Consider the following 17,285-nt stretch of genomic DNA (forward strand, 5'->3'; position numbering starts at 1 on the left):
GACAATCACACAAAGATGGGGGCTGCGGTTATCCGCGACACCGCGCCCCCTGGTGGTTCATCACCGCGTGATAAAAAATCTGACACCGTCACAGCTCTATTGTCTACAGCAATTTACATCATTTTACTCAAAACAAGCTTACTCATAAAACATATTCCATTTCAAATAACCCAGATAAAATACTTCAGTGTTCCTCTTAATGTGGGGTGGCTTTGGTGTAGAGGTAGAGCGGTCAACCTCTGATTGGTGGATCTGGAAGCCGTGCTGACCAATGTTTTAAAGTGTCCTTGGGTTAGACACTGAACCCCATTTTGGTCCTGGTGCTTGAGGTTGGCGCTATTGTGAGGCAGTGGGGCTTTTATCTTTGTGGGAATGTGTGTGTGCATGGATGAATGGGACTGTGACTGTAAAGCGCTTTGGGCCTTTACCCCTTAAATACCGGAGCTTTACCCAGTGTTGGCATTCTTTCGACTACCATGACTCTTCAACCGTTTTTGCCATTAACCTAATTCCAGTGGATTCTGAAGCATATATATATGACTATAAAAAGGACTAAATAAGTTTATGCATGCCATACATAACAAAAAGGTAGGTGGTTTGCCATCTCCCTGTGGGTAGAGTGTCCCTGCCCCAGGTGGAGGAGTTTAAATATCCTGGGATCTTGTTCACGAGTGAGGGAAGACCGGAGCGTGTGATTGACAGGTGGATCGGAGCAGTGTCTGTAGTTTTGCGGTCGCTGTATCGGTCCGTCGTGGTGAAGAGAGAGCTGAGCCAAGAAGCAAAGCTCTCAATTTATCGGTCGATCTTCGTTCCAATACTCACCTATGGTCATGAGCTATGGGTCAAGACCGAAAGAAAGAGGTCCCGAATACAAGCGGCTGAAATGAGCTTCCCTCGTAGGGTGGCTGGGCGCGGAGAGCTTGGAGAGAACCCCTTCTCCTCCACATCGAGTGTTAAGGTGACTCAGGCATGTAGTCTGGATGCCTCCAGGACGCCTCCCTGGAGAGGTGTTCTGGGCATGTCCCACTGGGCGGAGGCCCCGGGGAAGACCTAGGACAAGTTGGAGAGACTATGTCTGTCGGCTGGCCTGGGAACACCTCGGGGTCCCCCCAGAGGAGCTGGAGGAAGTGGCTGGGGCAAGGGAAGTCTGGGCATCTCTGCTTAGACTGCTGCCCCTTTGACTCTGTCCCAGATAAGCGGAGGAAGATAGATGGATCCCATTAACCAGATAATGGCAGTTATCCCATATGTAGATATGAGATTAACACATGTTGAGTTCACCCCAAAATCCCAATAATTCCCAGCATGTATCAACCCATATCACCAATATTTTATAGTAGGCCTGCACAACGTATAGCTAATTTATCGTTATTGCGAAATCAAGCTGTGCAATACCCATAAAAAATTGCAATAAATGATTACAATAAATGTGCTTAAACAATATTGTGGCAGTTTTAAGGATTTAACGAATCAAATAAATCCATTTATGCATTTCACCAATCAGATGGACCCCTTGACGTTGTTGACCAATCCGATGGAGCTTTTTATGTTAGATGTTCGCCTCCTATGTACTGTTGATGATGGTCATTTAGAATACAATTTTTAAACTGTTGCAGTGAAATGGAAATTATGTTTTTGGTTGTTTTGCTATTTGTTCATGTACTGCAAGTTGTATCGTCATTGCAATATTGATCACTAATATCGCATACTGTGAGTTTTCCTCATATCGTGCAGCTCTATTTCATAGTTTGATAACCGTGTATAGTTAAGTTACAAATCCAAGTCAACGACCATTAGTTCCTTAATGAGTAAGAAAAGGAAACAACAGCAACGTGTTATCTATTTTGGTAACATTTTACTTTTAAATTTAGCCAAAGCTAATGCCTCAATCATCTGGACCGCTATGTTTATGTTTGAAAGACGTTTTGAAAGTAACAGTAAAGTTTGAAAATCACGTTACAACATTTGTTGATTCATTTATTGGCTTACATTAATATATTTCTTATTCTGGTTCGGATCCCGGCCGGGACATTTCTGTGTGGGCTTTGTTTGTTCTCCTTGTGCATGTGTGGGTTCTTTCCGGGCGTTTTCCCACCCTCCAAAAATATGCTTCATAGGTTAATTCAGTGTTTTTCTACCGTGTGTGTGCCGCGGGAGATGGTCAGGTGTGCCGTGGGAAATTGCCCATTTTCACTGATCTAAAAACATTTACCATACCAGATCTGTGTTCATTTAAACAGGCCCTGATAAAATACTGAGTAGTTAGGAATATGAAAGATCATAAAACCTTTTTCTTTCTGTTTATTTGATTCAAATAAAGACACTTTGATAAGAATGATACCGCGATTTAGCCGCAGCTTCAGCTCTATTTTCAGAAAAGTCTCGCCCCTTCAGCTGTCTCTGCCAATCATTCTTGGACTCCTAATCATACGTTATAAGTCTGACCAATCAGAAGTGGTTAACATCTTCACATCCTTGTTCCGACTCGGCTCATAAAGTCTCTCAGTTCCAACAAAAATACCAGCTAAAGCTTGTCTTTAGCGGTGTAGCTTTCCGCTGGATCCGGTGTCATACCGTGGAAAAAATAATCAAGCTCAGAGATGGGAGTCTGTCTGGCACCGGCGTCAGTTTTTGCAATACATCTCCCATGATGCATTGGGTGAAAGTGACACCATCTCTGCGCTAGAATGAATATTCTCTGTTCACCGTCTTGAAACCACAACGAACACACCAAACAGTTTTTAAATCTTCTTGATGAAATCAGAGGTCAACAGTTTAGTTCTCCTTCAAGGTTTGTGTTTATGAACAGCCAAACATCCCAGAATTTGGTCCAAGTCATTTTTCTAACTGAAACACTTTTCTAATAATGTCTGGATTGAAGAACAAATTCGCTTTCAGACTTCAGTCACTTTTGAAAAATTGAAAGTTAAGCTTAAACAGAAGTAATAACAACATTTTAGAAACAGGATTAAGGTGAAGTGGCCAACAGACACAATTAAACTATATTGAAACAATGTATTCACCCAAAAAGAAATAAAGAAATTTTGTTAAAGTTTTCAAAGACTTCATTTTTGATTAAGACAATAGAAAAACTAATAAAACTTCAAAATGTTGACTTTTTGTGTAGCTACAATAAACATAAATATGTTAATCTTTTTTGTGTAGAATTTATCAATCATATTGTGATCATATAATTGTTCAAAAATTACAGTTGCTTTTGCAAAAACAGTAAAAAAAAATGTCTAAATGTCTAAATGTCAAATGTCTGAAAAAAATATTAAAATCATTTTTTAGAAAGAATATATTTGTTTTTGTGAGGTTAAATAAAATTGCATATTAATAAACTGGAAGGGAAAAATAACTACCAGGATAAAATTTCAAATAAATTAGTTGAAAAGTACTGAAAACTAACTAAACTTTTATTACATCTTTTAGGAAAAACAGCTGCAACTTCCAGCTTTTTCTGACACAATTATCACAAAAATGCATGTGAGATCATGGAGGGACTGCACATCAATACAGATTAGGGAGTTTCTCCTTTTTTTACATTTTTGGATGCTAATGTGCTGCGGTTTCTTGCCAAGGGAAAAGTCTACCTTGGGTCAAAAAAGGTTGAAAAACACTAGGTTAATTGAAGGTTGTAGTCCCTAGATACTCGTGTGTGTGTGTGTGTGGCCCTGCAACAGACTTACCTCTCCCCAATGGTAGCTGAGTTGGCCCCAGCAACCCTGTGACCCTGAAGGGGATTCAGTGGGTTCTGGAGATGGATAAATGGATCTGTTAAATGGTTTCTTTATCATCCCAAGCCACAGAGGATGTTCCTAGAGCCAAGTCTTTGTCATAACATGTCAAAACAGGTCATGAATTAATATGTGCATGAGGTAAATGTCTTCTTTTAAGACACATCAGAGCACAAATTCTCTTCATAGAGTTTAGTGTGTGTTTACAGCTGTTTGGAAGGCATTTTGTATCTTGGTTCTTAGGTCAAGAATTAGGATGTTTTTGTTTTCCAAACCTTTTTCATCATGTTTGCCTGTTTAATGTTGTTCTGTGGATGACAAACAGATGGTATGCTCAAGTGTCTCTTAAGTATACATTTGGGGTGCCAACTCTTCAAAATAACTTTCTTGACAACTCTGGCGATGCCAGGTTACGGCATGCTGACATGATAACATGGTGATAGAACAGAGAGGCTTTTTAAGGAGGAGCGCATATGCTCACACAGAGCCTGTACATTGTTCCGATAGGAAATAAAGAGCTTTCTAAAAGTAGGAAACTTTCCAATTTAACAAAAAACAGTCAAATTCCTTTTTATTTATAAAAAGTATACTTTTTGTTGAGCCACTTCTCTTCAGTCCTTCATTGCTTCATGCTTTTGGAATTTGGTTTGAGTAAATACTGATCTATCAACAGATCATATGAGAGAAGAGCTCCTAATCTCATGAGATTCCGCTGTTTTTCAAGGATGGACCGTAAATCACTCGGGATAAGCGCATCAGCTGAACAGATCCCAGTGAGATTTCTCTGTTTATTGACTCGAACGATTTTCTTTCTTTTTCAGAGAGATTATTACGCAGGCCCAGATTAGCTGTAATAGAGTTGGAATTAGCTGCAGAGTGACTGCCCAGCCGATTCAAATGAATCACCTAAAATTAGCTTTTTGTTTTTTCCTGTTCATGATATAAGACTGAGAATACTTGAGAAAAAATGCACTATTAAAATGTTAAAAGTCAGATACAATTAAGATCTGAGGTTTGAAGTAAAGGTAAAGCTGCATGCCTTTATTTTGAAGCAGAACATAATTCACATGACATAAAAATTGTACAATATAGCTTAAGTAAATGATTTATGTGAACAGATGTTGTTTATGGAGTAATGGGAAAGAGTAGTGGAATCTTGGCTGAAGTTAGTCCCCTCCAGACTCTGCTTTGCTGAATAGGGTGTGACACCACCAGTTTCCAAAATAATATTTTTGACAATATTAAAATTTCCAGAGACACTGAAATTTAAGTTTAATCAACTATAACCACTACCTTCCAAACTAGAAAAAAAGAGGCTTGAAATATTTCAACTTTGGTGTATAGGTTTAATTTAAAAAAACTCTTGAGTTTTAAAACTTTTGTTTCACAGTTTTATGCTGACTAAACAAAATGTTAAACTTTTTTTATCATGTTTAATTTTTCCGCATAAAGACACAGTGGTTGGAAACAAAAATCTCCAATTTGGACTCAGACCAAAGCAGAGATTTCCACTGGTCTAATGTCCATTCCTTGTTGCCTTTTAGCAGTGGTTTCTGTCACGGTGGTGGGGCTCGAAAGCCGGTAGGACCCAGAATGCAGAGGCGGAGGCACACGGTTCAAGGGCAAGAGGTTTAATAGAAACAAAAAGCGCTGAAGAGCAGGATGACAAAACAAAACTAAAATTTACTGTGGCATGGCGAGGGACAAGGAACAAGGCATGAACACCATAACAGGGGTAATGGACCAACACAGGAGGAAGGCAGAGACAAGACTTAAATACAGACAGGGCAGACAAGACACAGGTGGACACGATCAGGGCTGATGGGGACCAAAGGAAGTAAAACTCAAGAAAACAGACAAGACAGGGGACTTTCAAAATAAAACAGGAAACAGAAAGAAGACAGAAGGATCAAAAACAAGACAACAAATTCAAATCATGACAGGACCCCCCCCCTCAAGGAACCGCTCCGAGGTTCCAAAAGTCACATGAGGGGGGGGCCCCGGAGGATAAACCTCGACGGGCACAAGAGTCAAGAGGACGGCCGGGGGTCCGCGCCGTCCGGCGAGGCAGGTCCGGAGGACGGCCGGGGGTCCGAGCGGTCCGGCGTGGCAGGTCCGGAGGACGGCCGGGGGGCCGAGCCGACCGGCGTGGCAGGTCCGGAGGACGGCCGGGGGGCCGAGCCGACCGGCGTGGCAGGTCCGGAGGACGGCCGGGGGGCCGAGCCGACCGGCGTGGCAGGTCCGGAGGACGGCCGGGGGCCGAGCCGACCGGCGTGGCAGGTCCGGAGGACGGCCGGGGGGCCGAGCCGACCGGCGTGGCAGGTCCGGAGGACGGCCGGGGGGCCGAGCCGACCGGCGTGGCAGGTCCGGAGGACGGCCGGGGGGCCGAGCCGTCCGGCGAGGCAGGTCCGGAGGACGGCCGGAGGGCCGAGCCGTCAGGCGAGGCAGGTCCGGAGGACGGCCGGGGGGCCGAGCCGTCCGGCGAGGCAGATCAGGCATGGAGTCAGGCATGGAGTCAGGCATGGAGTCAGGCATGGAGTCAGGCATGGAGTCAGGCATGGAGTCAGGCATGGAGTCAGGCATGGAGTCAGGGTCGGGCCAGCAGTCAGGCTCTGGCGGGTCGGGCCAGCAGTCAGGCTCTGGCGGGTCGGGCCAGCAGTCAGGCTCTGGCGGGTCGGGCCAGCAGTCAGGCTCTGGCGGGTCGGGCCAGCAGTCAGGCTCTGGCGGGTCGGGCCAGCAGTCAGGCTCTGGCGGGTCGGGCGTGGAGCCGAGCTCAGGCGGGTCGGGCGTGGAGCCGAGCTCAGGCGGGTCGGGCGTGGAGCCGAGCTCAGGCGGGTCGGGCGTGGAGCCGAGCTCAGGCGGGTCGGGCGTGGAGCCGAGCTCAGGCGGGTCGGGCGTGGAGCCGAGCTCAGGCGGGTCAGGCGTGCCAGTGGAAGCGGGGACCGGTCGGGGTTCAGGCGGCACCCCCCTGGGAGCTGGAACGGGTCGGGGTGCAGGCGGCAACCCCCTGGGAGCCGGGACGGGTCGGGGTGCAGGCGGCAACCCCCTGGGAGCCGGGACGGGTCGGGGTGCAGGCGGCAACCCCCTGGGAGCCGGGACGGGTCGGGGTGCAGGCGGCAACCCCCTGGGAGCCGGGACGGGTCGGGGTGCGTCCGGGACCACCACTGGACATGGTTGTGGTGCATCCGGGACCACCACTGAACGTGGCTGTGGTGCATCCCGGACCACCACTGAACGTGACTGTGGGGGACGGCGGCGACGACGACCCCCCCTCAGGGCAACACGGCTCCCTGTGAAGTCCAGGTGTCTCCCACTCCAGGCATACGAGGTAAACTGGGCCTGGTCAAAAACCCAGTAAGACCTCGTACGCTCGGCTTCCTGCCAGTAGGCCTCTAGGAGCTTCATGTCCCGCTCTGCTGGGTCCTGAAAAAAATGGTTGGTCCATTCTGTCACGGTGGTGGGGCTCGAAAGCCGGTAGGACCCAGAATGCAGAGGCGGAGGCACACGGTTCAAGGGCAAGGGGTTTAATAGAAACAAAAAGCGCTGCAGAGCAGGATGACAAAACAAAACTAAAACTTACTGTGGCATGGTGAGGGACAAGGAACAAGGCATGAACACCATAACAGGGGTACTAATGGACCAACACAGGAGGAAGGCAGAGACAAGACTTAAATACAGACAGGGCAGACAAGACACAGGTGGACACGATCAGGGCTGATGGGGACCAAAGGAAGTAAAACTCAAGAAAACAGACAAGACAGGAGACTTTCAAAATAAAACAGGAAACAGAAACAAGACAGAAGGACCAAAAACAAGACAACAAATTCAAATCATGACAGTTTCCTAGCAGATATTCTACCATGAAGGCCTGGTTCACACAGTCTCCTTTTAACAGTTGTAGAGATGTGTCTGCTGCTAGAACTCTGTGAGCCATTGACCTGCTCTCTAACCTGAGCTGCTGTTAACCTGCCATTTCTGAGGCTGCTGACTCGGATGAACTTATCCTCCGCAGCAGAGACTGACTGCACTTGAGGACACTTTCAAAGTTTTCCCAATTTTTCGGACTGACTGACCTTCATTTCTTAAAGTAATGATGTCCACTTGTTTTTCTGTACTTAGCTGCTTTTTTTTTTTTTCTTCTTGCCATAATACAAATTCTAACAGTCTATTCAGTAGGACTATCAGCTGTGTATCCACCTGACTTCTGCACAACACAACTGATGGTCTCTGCCCCATTTATAAGGCAATAAATCACACTTATTAAACCTAACAGGGCACACCTGTGAAGTGAAAAACATTTCAGGTGACTACCTCTTGAAGCTCATCAAGAGAATGCTAAGAGTGTGCAAAGCAGTAATCAAAGCAAAAGATGGATACTTTGAAGAACCTAGAATATGACATATTTTCAGTTGTTTCAAACTTTTTTATGTATATAATTCCACATGTGTATATTCATAGTTTTGATGCCTTCAGTGTGACTCTACAATTTTCATAGTCATGAAAATAAAGAAAACTCTTTGAATGAGAAGGTGTGTCCAAACTTTTGGTCTGTACTGCACATTAACTTAACTCTTTTTCACAAGCCTCCAAAATGTGCCTGTCACTTTAATAACAAGGGAGCACTAAAATTTTATTTTATTTACGATCCTAAAAGGATTTTTTTACGTACTTTTGAAGTTGTGTTTGAATGACACAAAGCTGTACTGAACTTTGACGTTTTGCAGATTTCATAGTACCGAGAAACCCTGGAGCAGATGGTGAACTCGGGGCAGATTTGTGGCTCAATTAGGGGTCAGCAGTCATTTCTCTGGACTTGTGTTTATTTATATCTTTCCGATTTAGGCCAGCTGCTGCCTAAAGGTCAGAACATGGCCAGTGGAGAATAGGTGGTAGCTATGCCTTCCCCTGCCACCACTATCTCTACAGATCACCTTTGAACAAGGCACTGACCCCCAAAATTTTACTGACATGGCTTAACGTTTCTGTCATTTTCTCCTGCAGTGTGATAAATAAACATGGTAAGCAAATTTTGATCAACAGAAAGGTGTTTGAGCTGCGACTGGTGCACAGTTGAAACATTTTAAGCCGTCACTTTATCCATAAGTGTTCTAAAGCATGATCACAGTCACCTATCTCATAGCAAATGAACTAAGGAAAAATGTATTTACTATAACAATTATAGTTATGAGATCAACAGCAGAGGCTATGAAAGACTGCAGATGAGTCGAAGCATGGCCTCTAACAGGCATAAGTAGTGAGGAATTTCTGGTAGGAGAAGCTCCAGATGTTTTATGGGATACTATCCTTTTACCAGAAGACTGTGAGGAGTTTTTAATTTCCTTTGTTGTGGCATTTCCGTTGTTTGTTTCTTGTTACAGCTGTGTAGAGCGGTCAACCTCTGAACAGAGGATTGCAGGCTTAGTTCCCTCCTTGCCTGCCCATGTGTCAAAGTGTCCTTGGGTAAGACACTGAACCCCACAGTGTCTTCCGCAGTGGAGCCGCAATCAGGGTGGGAATGTGTGTATACATGGCTGACTCTAAAGCAGTGCTTTTTAACACTAGTGTGCCGTGAGAGAGAGACATTTGTGATTAAGACAATAGAAAAACTAATAAAACTTAATTGCGTTCATTTTTTGTGTAGTTACAATTGAACCCAAACATGCATACACAGGGTAGGACAATGTTAAGTTGGTCTCTGTTGTGAGCCTGTCCTTTATCACATTGTTGAAAGCCGAACTGGAACTGAAGGACGGTCTCCTGTGCAAGTTCATGGATGTCTCCTTCGCCCAGTCTGAGTGGCTAACCTCACTTAGCGCCGCACTCCAGGACACAGCTCCATGGGACCCGTCCACCTGCACTCTGCCTTCTTCAACTCCCAAGCAAAGATCCCTGGATGAAGAAGTGGTTGTCTGAATGCCCAGAAGGAGTTCTGATGAGACCCAGAAGCCGCAGAATGAAGCTTCGTAGCTCTGAGGTGTTTGATGGTGTTGGCCAATCCGTCACTGCTGCAACTTTAGGAAGGTCAGTCGCCACTCCATGCTCGCTGATGACATGACATAGGAACTCTGGTTGGCGGGCTAGAAGGGTACACTTGGCTGGGTTTAGTCGCGGCCCAGCCTGGCGAATGGCTACAGATACCTAATGCTGATTGTAGAAAATGATTATTTGTAATTCTATTATTTCCACTGGTTAGAATATTACTCTGCATATTCTGGCATATTCTATATATCATTGTTAATATTCTTAAGTTTGGAGCACTGCCAGTCTGATTTGAAGCCTTGGGATGAGAATCTGGTCTCAGAGGATTTGACTTGGAGTTATAGAACAGTTTCAAAAAGTCAGTGACCTATGTTTTGGCAGGATAAGTGTGAGAATCTACACGGGGAAGGAAATACAAGGGGGGAAATGGAAAACCAGATTCTTTACTTACAGATAAACCAGAATTTAGAGTCACAAAATATTTGTTTTTAATCTGACTCAAGCTTAATAATAAATGCTGGTACCAAATAAAGCTGCAGTTTTCTCTTGATGATAAACAAGCTTCTAAATTGGTATTATAATGACGATGTTAGCAAGTAGCAACTCAAAACAGGGACAAATATCGTTTTAGAATTTTTTTTTAGCATACAGTTAGAGAGACAATTAGGTTCAGAAGGATACAGAGAGATTTAAGGCCAGATAATGGGATCCCAGGTTTGATGCTGGAAAAAAATTAAAATAAAGTAAATTATCATAAACACACCGCCATGTTTGTTCGAGTGCTTGATTTTCTTTGGATGGGGATCATTATGGAGATAATCTCTTTTTTTCTTCCGTGTGGTCTTTTACCTTTGAAATTCTCTTTTTTCAATAATGAAGGATTTCATTAAAGAGTATTTCTAGCATTTCAGCGTTTGTAAAGACCTTTGAAACAGATTTTCAGAAAATACATTTTTCTGCCACAGTAACAGAAACGTCTAAAACCTTTAAAATTTAGATCCATGGCCATGTAATCAAAAAGAATAATCACTATTCTTTCTCCCTGTATTAGTGACAATCGCTCCTCCTAACTGAAAAAGAAACACATTCATCACCCACCTAGGGGTAAATCATTGTTTATTTGTACTGTGGTGTGATGCACTGCCCATTACATAATATCGCCATGCCAACAACAAAGACAGGCAGTTAACATAGAACACTTGGTTTTCTTGTGGAACTACAGAAACGGGCTCTTGTCAAAATATGGAAGCCATAAAAATTTGAATTTGAATTTGTGATTGTTAAACTTCCAAAGATGGTGAGTCACAAATTTTGTTGCAAGCTGCAAGAATTGTTAGCAACTAGTCTCTGACCAGGGGATGCTACTGTTTTGTTAAATACATTTTGTTTGTTAAATACGTAAGGGTTAATGGCCGGCGAAGTGTGCGGTTACTACTTTTTAACGCACGCCATGGAAGCCTGAACCGTCCGACGCGACCGTTAAAAAGTAGTAACCGCACCCTTCGAAGGCCATTAACCCGCTTATACCATGGTCACTTACAAAAGCAATACATATTAACCAGGTTTAGTCCTTAATTCTTGTTTTTTTTTCGATTTGGATCACTTTTCTCATAAACAAGGTACTATATGTTACGTGATGCGGCGCATCGCGCCGCATCACGTAACATATAGTACATATATATAACATATAGTCCGCGTTGCGCAGCACCACCGCTGCAGTCAAGATTCGGCGATATATATATATGCTGATCGTCCCGATGGGTTGAATAAAGCATCAATTCAGAGGGAAAGTTAATCGCTTACCGCTTGTTTTTGCCCAGATGATGAAGCAAAAGGTTGTTTTACAGAAGCCGGCGCAGTGATACAAATCATTTAAGCTAGCCGACCGGAACTTCTTTTTTCACCGTGCGGTTATCAGGTTTTAACGCATACCCAGCAGCCAATCAGAATCGAGTATTCACCCGGACCATGGTATAAATTTTATTTAACAACACAGGGTGGTGCAGTAGTTACCGCTCTTGCCTCACAGCAAGAAGGCCCAAGTTCAGTCCTGGTTGGGACCTTTTTGTGTGGAGTTTGCATGTTCTCCTTGTGCATGGGTTTTCTATGGGCACTCTGGCTTCCTTCCACAGTTCAAAAAATGCTTTATAGGTCAGTTCTTTACTCTAAGTTGTCCCCAGGTGTGAATGTGTGTATGGCCCTGTGATTGTGGGCATCAAGCTGGCGACCTGTCCAAGGTGTGTCCAACCTTCGCCGAACAGTGGCCAAGTTAGGCTCCGGCAGTCCTGTGACCCCGAAAGGGATAAAACGGAATGACACTGTTCAATTTTTTCTCTTTTTCTTTATTTTGCACATTTCTTTTGCACATCTCTTTCCCTGCACTGTGTTGTAAATAGCTCTTTAAATTATACCACATTTTCCTTGTTCTTGTTTTTTATTTTTTTATTTATATTATTCTTAGTCTTTTTTCCTGTCAGTTGTTATGGTAACGAACAAATTTCCCACGTGTGGGATCAATAAAGTATTTCTGATTCTGATTCTGAATGAATGACTTTCATTATCAATATCTAAAAATATTAGAATAAATTCACTTCCCTCCTACTCAAGTACTGAAGCTTTGATCTTCTTCAACAATTCAAAGCTCACAGCATTTTTTTAGCAGATCTGACAAATCTTGTTTTTTACCTTTCATGTTTGTTCATGAGCTCACTAAACTCAGATTAAATCAGGAAGAACCTGCTGACTTTTAATAAACAAAAGGCTCTGTCCTTTACCATTCCTGACAGTTAACCCTTGTGCTATCTTAGGCACTTTAACATTGGGAGTTGGGTCATATAGACCCACTAGACAGTGCTTTGAACCTTTTTTCTTCAGTGATTTGTGATCTTCACTGGTGTCCATGGATTACATGAAATCTTTCCACCTTTATCCACCTTTGTCATGTTAGGGAGAACACATCAATGGAAGGGTGGGGTCATCTAAGATAGCACAACGGTTAAGCAGATAAACTTGTTGTTTGGTAGGTGTTCTGATGTCTTTGAAGAGGTGGCTGTGCATTTGTTGTGCTACTCAAAACCTTTCCTCTGCACAATCAGTGCCTTTGCTCCCCGCTGTTGTCTGTGGCTCGTCTAAAAGCTGTCACTGAATCGATGACACTCATGTGGTGTTCCTGCAACCAACATACGGTGGACTTTATCCATCAGGACCAATGTTAAATCATGTTTTTACTCTCTTCACCACATATCGGGTCATTAGATCCAGGCTGGTTTAACAGGTTTTTCTATGATTGATCATAGTGTAGTCCAGCATGCGTGTATTTTATCTTGCCTTAGATAAAAAATTTTGGTCAAGAGAAATGTAAAGCTTTTGAACAGAAATACAGTGTACTTCCTTTTTCACCTAACTACATCAAAATGGGACTTCTTTTTTGAATAAAAAAGAAACCTCTTTTTTTTTCTTTTGTATACATCAAAAACAACCATCTTTGACCTGTGAACATTAGATTTTTTTTTTTATAAATCTATGGGCTCAGGAGTCAGAGCAACTCTCAACTTTAATTCAAAATCGTCAAAATGACCCGAAAATGCTTGTCAGACTTTTGTTTGAAAGGGTTCTTCAGTGATACTCAAAGCAGACTTTATGTCCTTATGAAGTGTACACTTGTTAGCTTTTATTCTTGTATTTGCAGGTTGATGGCCAGCATCCGACGTGTACGTTCCTGCTGGAGGTGGAGCGAGACCAGACGGAGTGTCAAAAGAGGTTGAAGGAGCAAGAGGCCAAGGGCATCAAAAAAGGTCCCAAACACCACAAAAAATAACAGAAACACGAGCAGCACACTGTACACATGATATATAATTTAAAAAAAAATTGTTTCATTGATTTCTTTATTTTTATTTAAGACTTAGTTACAAATTCCCTTAAAGGTGTATCTGGACTGTCTGCGGTTGAAAAATTGGCAAACCTGTACAGTTAACGCAGGTGACCCACACGAAGTATCAAAATCATAGACCATTTGGTGAGCCTGTGGAGCCAAAATTCACGCACATATTTTTGACGACCACTTATAAAACATGCAAAGGTAAGTAAGGGTAAAGAATGTAAGACCCAAGCCAGTCATACCCTCAATCCTGCGGACGGCGCAAGGAGTCCATTAGGGCTGTTCATGTTGTAAGGGTAGGATTCTTGCATATAGCTTGACCGTTAGAAATAAGGACATTTTTTATTTTATTATTATTATTATTATTATTATTATTATTTTTAATTAATTAATTAATTAATTTTCTCTTTCGTCTTATTATTTTTTCTGGGGGGGAGGCCCTAAGAGGGGGCACAGTGCTAGTTCCTCAGGAAGGTCAGGTGCATGAGTGGTGGTGCTGGACCTACTGCCCCTTGGGTGCGGTGTTGGGCCCCCTCCTTGCTGACTGTCTCTCTTCGCTGTCCCAGTCTCTGTCTGCGGTTGGCTGGCCGCCCTCTGGTTTCCCTGTTGCCCTGGGAGGTGAGGCGCCTACTGCGGCTGGATGGGGGGCCGGTCGCTCGGGGGGAGCCTTCTTCCCCCGGTTGTGCCCACCCAAACAAATTTTGCACACAGGGCTCCGGGTGGGATATGGTTGGGGGGCTGACCGGGGGTGACTCTCTTTTGGGCCTCATCGGCACCAGCCATCCATTCCACTTTTACTCGCATATTAGACACCTTGATTCATCTAGGGTCTTGTGGGGATGATCTGGTGGAGGGGGGCATGGTGAAACATCCGGGCTCATCTCTCACCGGTCCGCCCCTCAATTTTAACTCACTTTAGACACCACATACTGCATGTTGGCACCACACACACAGCAAACACACGCTTACACAGAGGGAGCCTGGGGTGGGGGGGCTCTGCTGCTTGGCAGCAGTGGGGCCCGTCAACCCACTGGAGACCTCCCATTGTACCTGCAGCACACACACTGCACCCCCACACAACAATACACAGGTGGGATTTGGGAGGGGCGGCTGGTCTTCACCCGCCTGGTCCTCTCTGGGCGGCCTGGCGTGTTGGAGACCCTTCTAGCCGAGGGGATCTGTGGGCTGGATGGGGGTTACTCTGTAGCAACGGGGGGCGGGTGGCAACCAGAAGAATGTGTGTGTGTGTGTGGGTGTGCATGGGTGGGGATAGACCTGGGGGTTACCCCGCCAGTACCCCCTGTGGTTTTGTCAAAAACCATTATGTTCTAAGTTTGTCGTGGTGGCTTTAACATGTGCGAGTGGACAGGAGGAAGAGAGCAGCGTGAATGCACGCAGAATGGGCATGTCTACGGTTGTGAACACAGACCAGAGTCTGTTATGGGATGGAAAGTTCTTCTAAAAAGACTTCTTCTTTCTCTTTCGGCTTTTCCCATCAGGGGTCCCCACAGCGAATCATCAAGACTATCAGTAGGAAATTCGTAGGGGGCACATGAGCGCCCAAAAAAAAATAAAAAATTGCCGGATTTTATTTCCCCCCCGCAGTTTTCTTAGACCAAAACTGCCCATTTCCGCTTTAATTTTGAAGCTATTTGCACTAGAACTGTTGTGGTTCCGTAGGCGTGCCTCCGCAGTGACTACTCCTCACCTGCTCCTCATCATCTCGTCACCTGCAGCTCATTACAGAGAGTACTTATTCAGAGAAGGAGCCGTCGGCAAACGCCTGATTATTGTGCCTCACGAGTGAAAATCTGCCAGCCCGTGTATTTGCCTCCCTGTCTGTCAGCAAACTCCGCCAGTCTGCTCATCTGCCTTCCTGCCTGTCTGACTTCCTGCCTGCCGTTTCTCCTCCCCTCCATTCATCCCCTCTGCCACATAATATTAAAACCCAGTGCGCCACTCCATTTTTGTGTCCCCGCTTGGATTCTGCAAAGCACCTCCGGTTTCGCAACAGAAACGCCCCTACCATCGTGTAAACTTGCTGCTATGATGTTCTCTTCTGCTAGTTCCTGCTAACAATCTTGCTGCTGCATTTTGAACAAGTTTAAGACTTTTTAAGGAAGTTTTAGGGCAGTAATCCAGTTTAGACGTAACAAATGCATGGATTAGTTTTTCTGCATCACTTTTAGATAATATATTTCTGATCTTAGAAGGAACTTACAAATCCAGGACATGTAATGAATTTGAAATTGAGATGTGCCATCCACGAGAAAAAGATTTTGTGTGCAGGTGTGTGTGATAAAATTATGGAATGGGCTGAGCACGGGGCTTATAATTTGTACTAACACATTTAAAACACATTTAAAAGACAATACAAAGAACTTACATTTTTGCAGTATATGAGCTAATAGATTTGTTGACAATAATGGGGTGTTAGGTATTTGTGTTTTTGTGTATTTGTATGTGTGAACTTAGATGTAACATTAGGATATGAAGACTGATCTGTATATGTGTCTGTTTGCGTGTGTGTATATATATATATATATGTATATATATATATACACGCAAACAGACACATATATGTGTATATATATATATATATATATATTAGGCTTGCACGATATGAGGAAAACTTGCGATATGCGATATTAGTGATCAATATTGTGATAACGATAAATTTGCGGTAAATAAACAAATAGAAAAATAAACAAAAACATCATTCCCATTAATTGCAACAGTTTAAAAATTAAACTCCAAATAACCCTCATCGACATGGGGGACAAACGTCAGGGTGGCTAACCCTGGTCCTCAAGAGCCTCAACCCTGTCTGTTTTCCAATTCTCCCTAGACTGCTCGATAATGATAACCAAAATCAGGTGTGTTCAGTCAATCAGGATGTGAAATCACTTGAGTCAGCCAATCAACAGCAAGCTGGTTAAGGAGAGCTGGAAAACAGGCAGGGTTGAGGCTCTTCAGGACCAGGGTTAACATAATAGGCCTCCATCTGATTGGTCAACAATGGGAAGGCGTCCATCTGATTGGTCAAAGCATAAAGGGATTTATTTGATTCGTTAAATGCTTCAAGCTGCTAGAAGATTGTTTTAACACATTTTGGGTTTGCGATTTATTGCGATATTCGCCGTCTTTTGCGATATGCATATTGCAGAGCTGGATATTGCGATAACGATAAATTTGCGGTATATTGTGCAGGCCTAATTTATATATATATATACCCAAATGATGTTAAAATGTGGTGTGACTATATGTATAGCTATTGTGCATACTCTACTCAAAAATTATGAACTGTAAGTAGCAACTTTTCGGGGACATAAATATAACTGGATAGGGGTGGGAATATATAAGGTTTCTTCTGCCCACCCCTTTTCAAAATTGAGGCAGAAATAAAGACAGAGTTATTTATGCAAATGTCACATCTAAATTCAGGGAGGACTGTGAAAAAAGGAAAAGGCAATAAGCAAGACATTTTTTGCCAAACTTCCAAAAGTGCTGGAGGACAGATAAAACAGAAAAAACAATAACAGAATAAAAAACTGTTACTTTTGCCCTCTTTAGTATACCTGATAAATTAAAACAAAAGACAGAGAAAATCATCATCTGTTCCTTCTTGGAAGTGAGGGATTCACAAATTTGGACATTTAACTAATGTAATATTTTTCCAAGTAAAAATT

At 43.6% G+C, this 17,285-nt stretch overlaps 1 protein-coding gene across 2 annotated transcripts in view; it reads left to right on the plus strand.

The window, feature by feature from the left end:
- The window catches only part of LOC101155464 (vasoactive intestinal polypeptide receptor 2-like), a 92,513-nt gene that overhangs the window by 12,233 nt on the left and 62,995 nt on the right, over positions 1-17,285 (plus strand). The window contains exons 1-2 of one of the 2 annotated variants that reach the window (XM_023965400.1): positions 10,933-11,016; positions 13,408-13,513. In XM_023965400.1, the coding sequence (XP_023821168.1) occupies positions 11,014-11,016; positions 13,408-13,513 (109 nt within the window). In that variant the 5' untranslated portion in view covers positions 10,933-11,013. Of the gene's footprint in view, positions 1-10,932; positions 11,017-13,407; positions 13,514-17,285 lie in introns of those variants that run through there. The other variant, XM_023965399.1, reaches the window with a different exon arrangement.

This window comes from Oryzias latipes, chromosome 17, assembly GCF_002234675.1.
Source record: "Oryzias latipes chromosome 17, ASM223467v1".
Lineage (NCBI taxonomy): Eukaryota > Metazoa > Chordata > Actinopteri > Beloniformes > Adrianichthyidae > Oryzias > Oryzias latipes.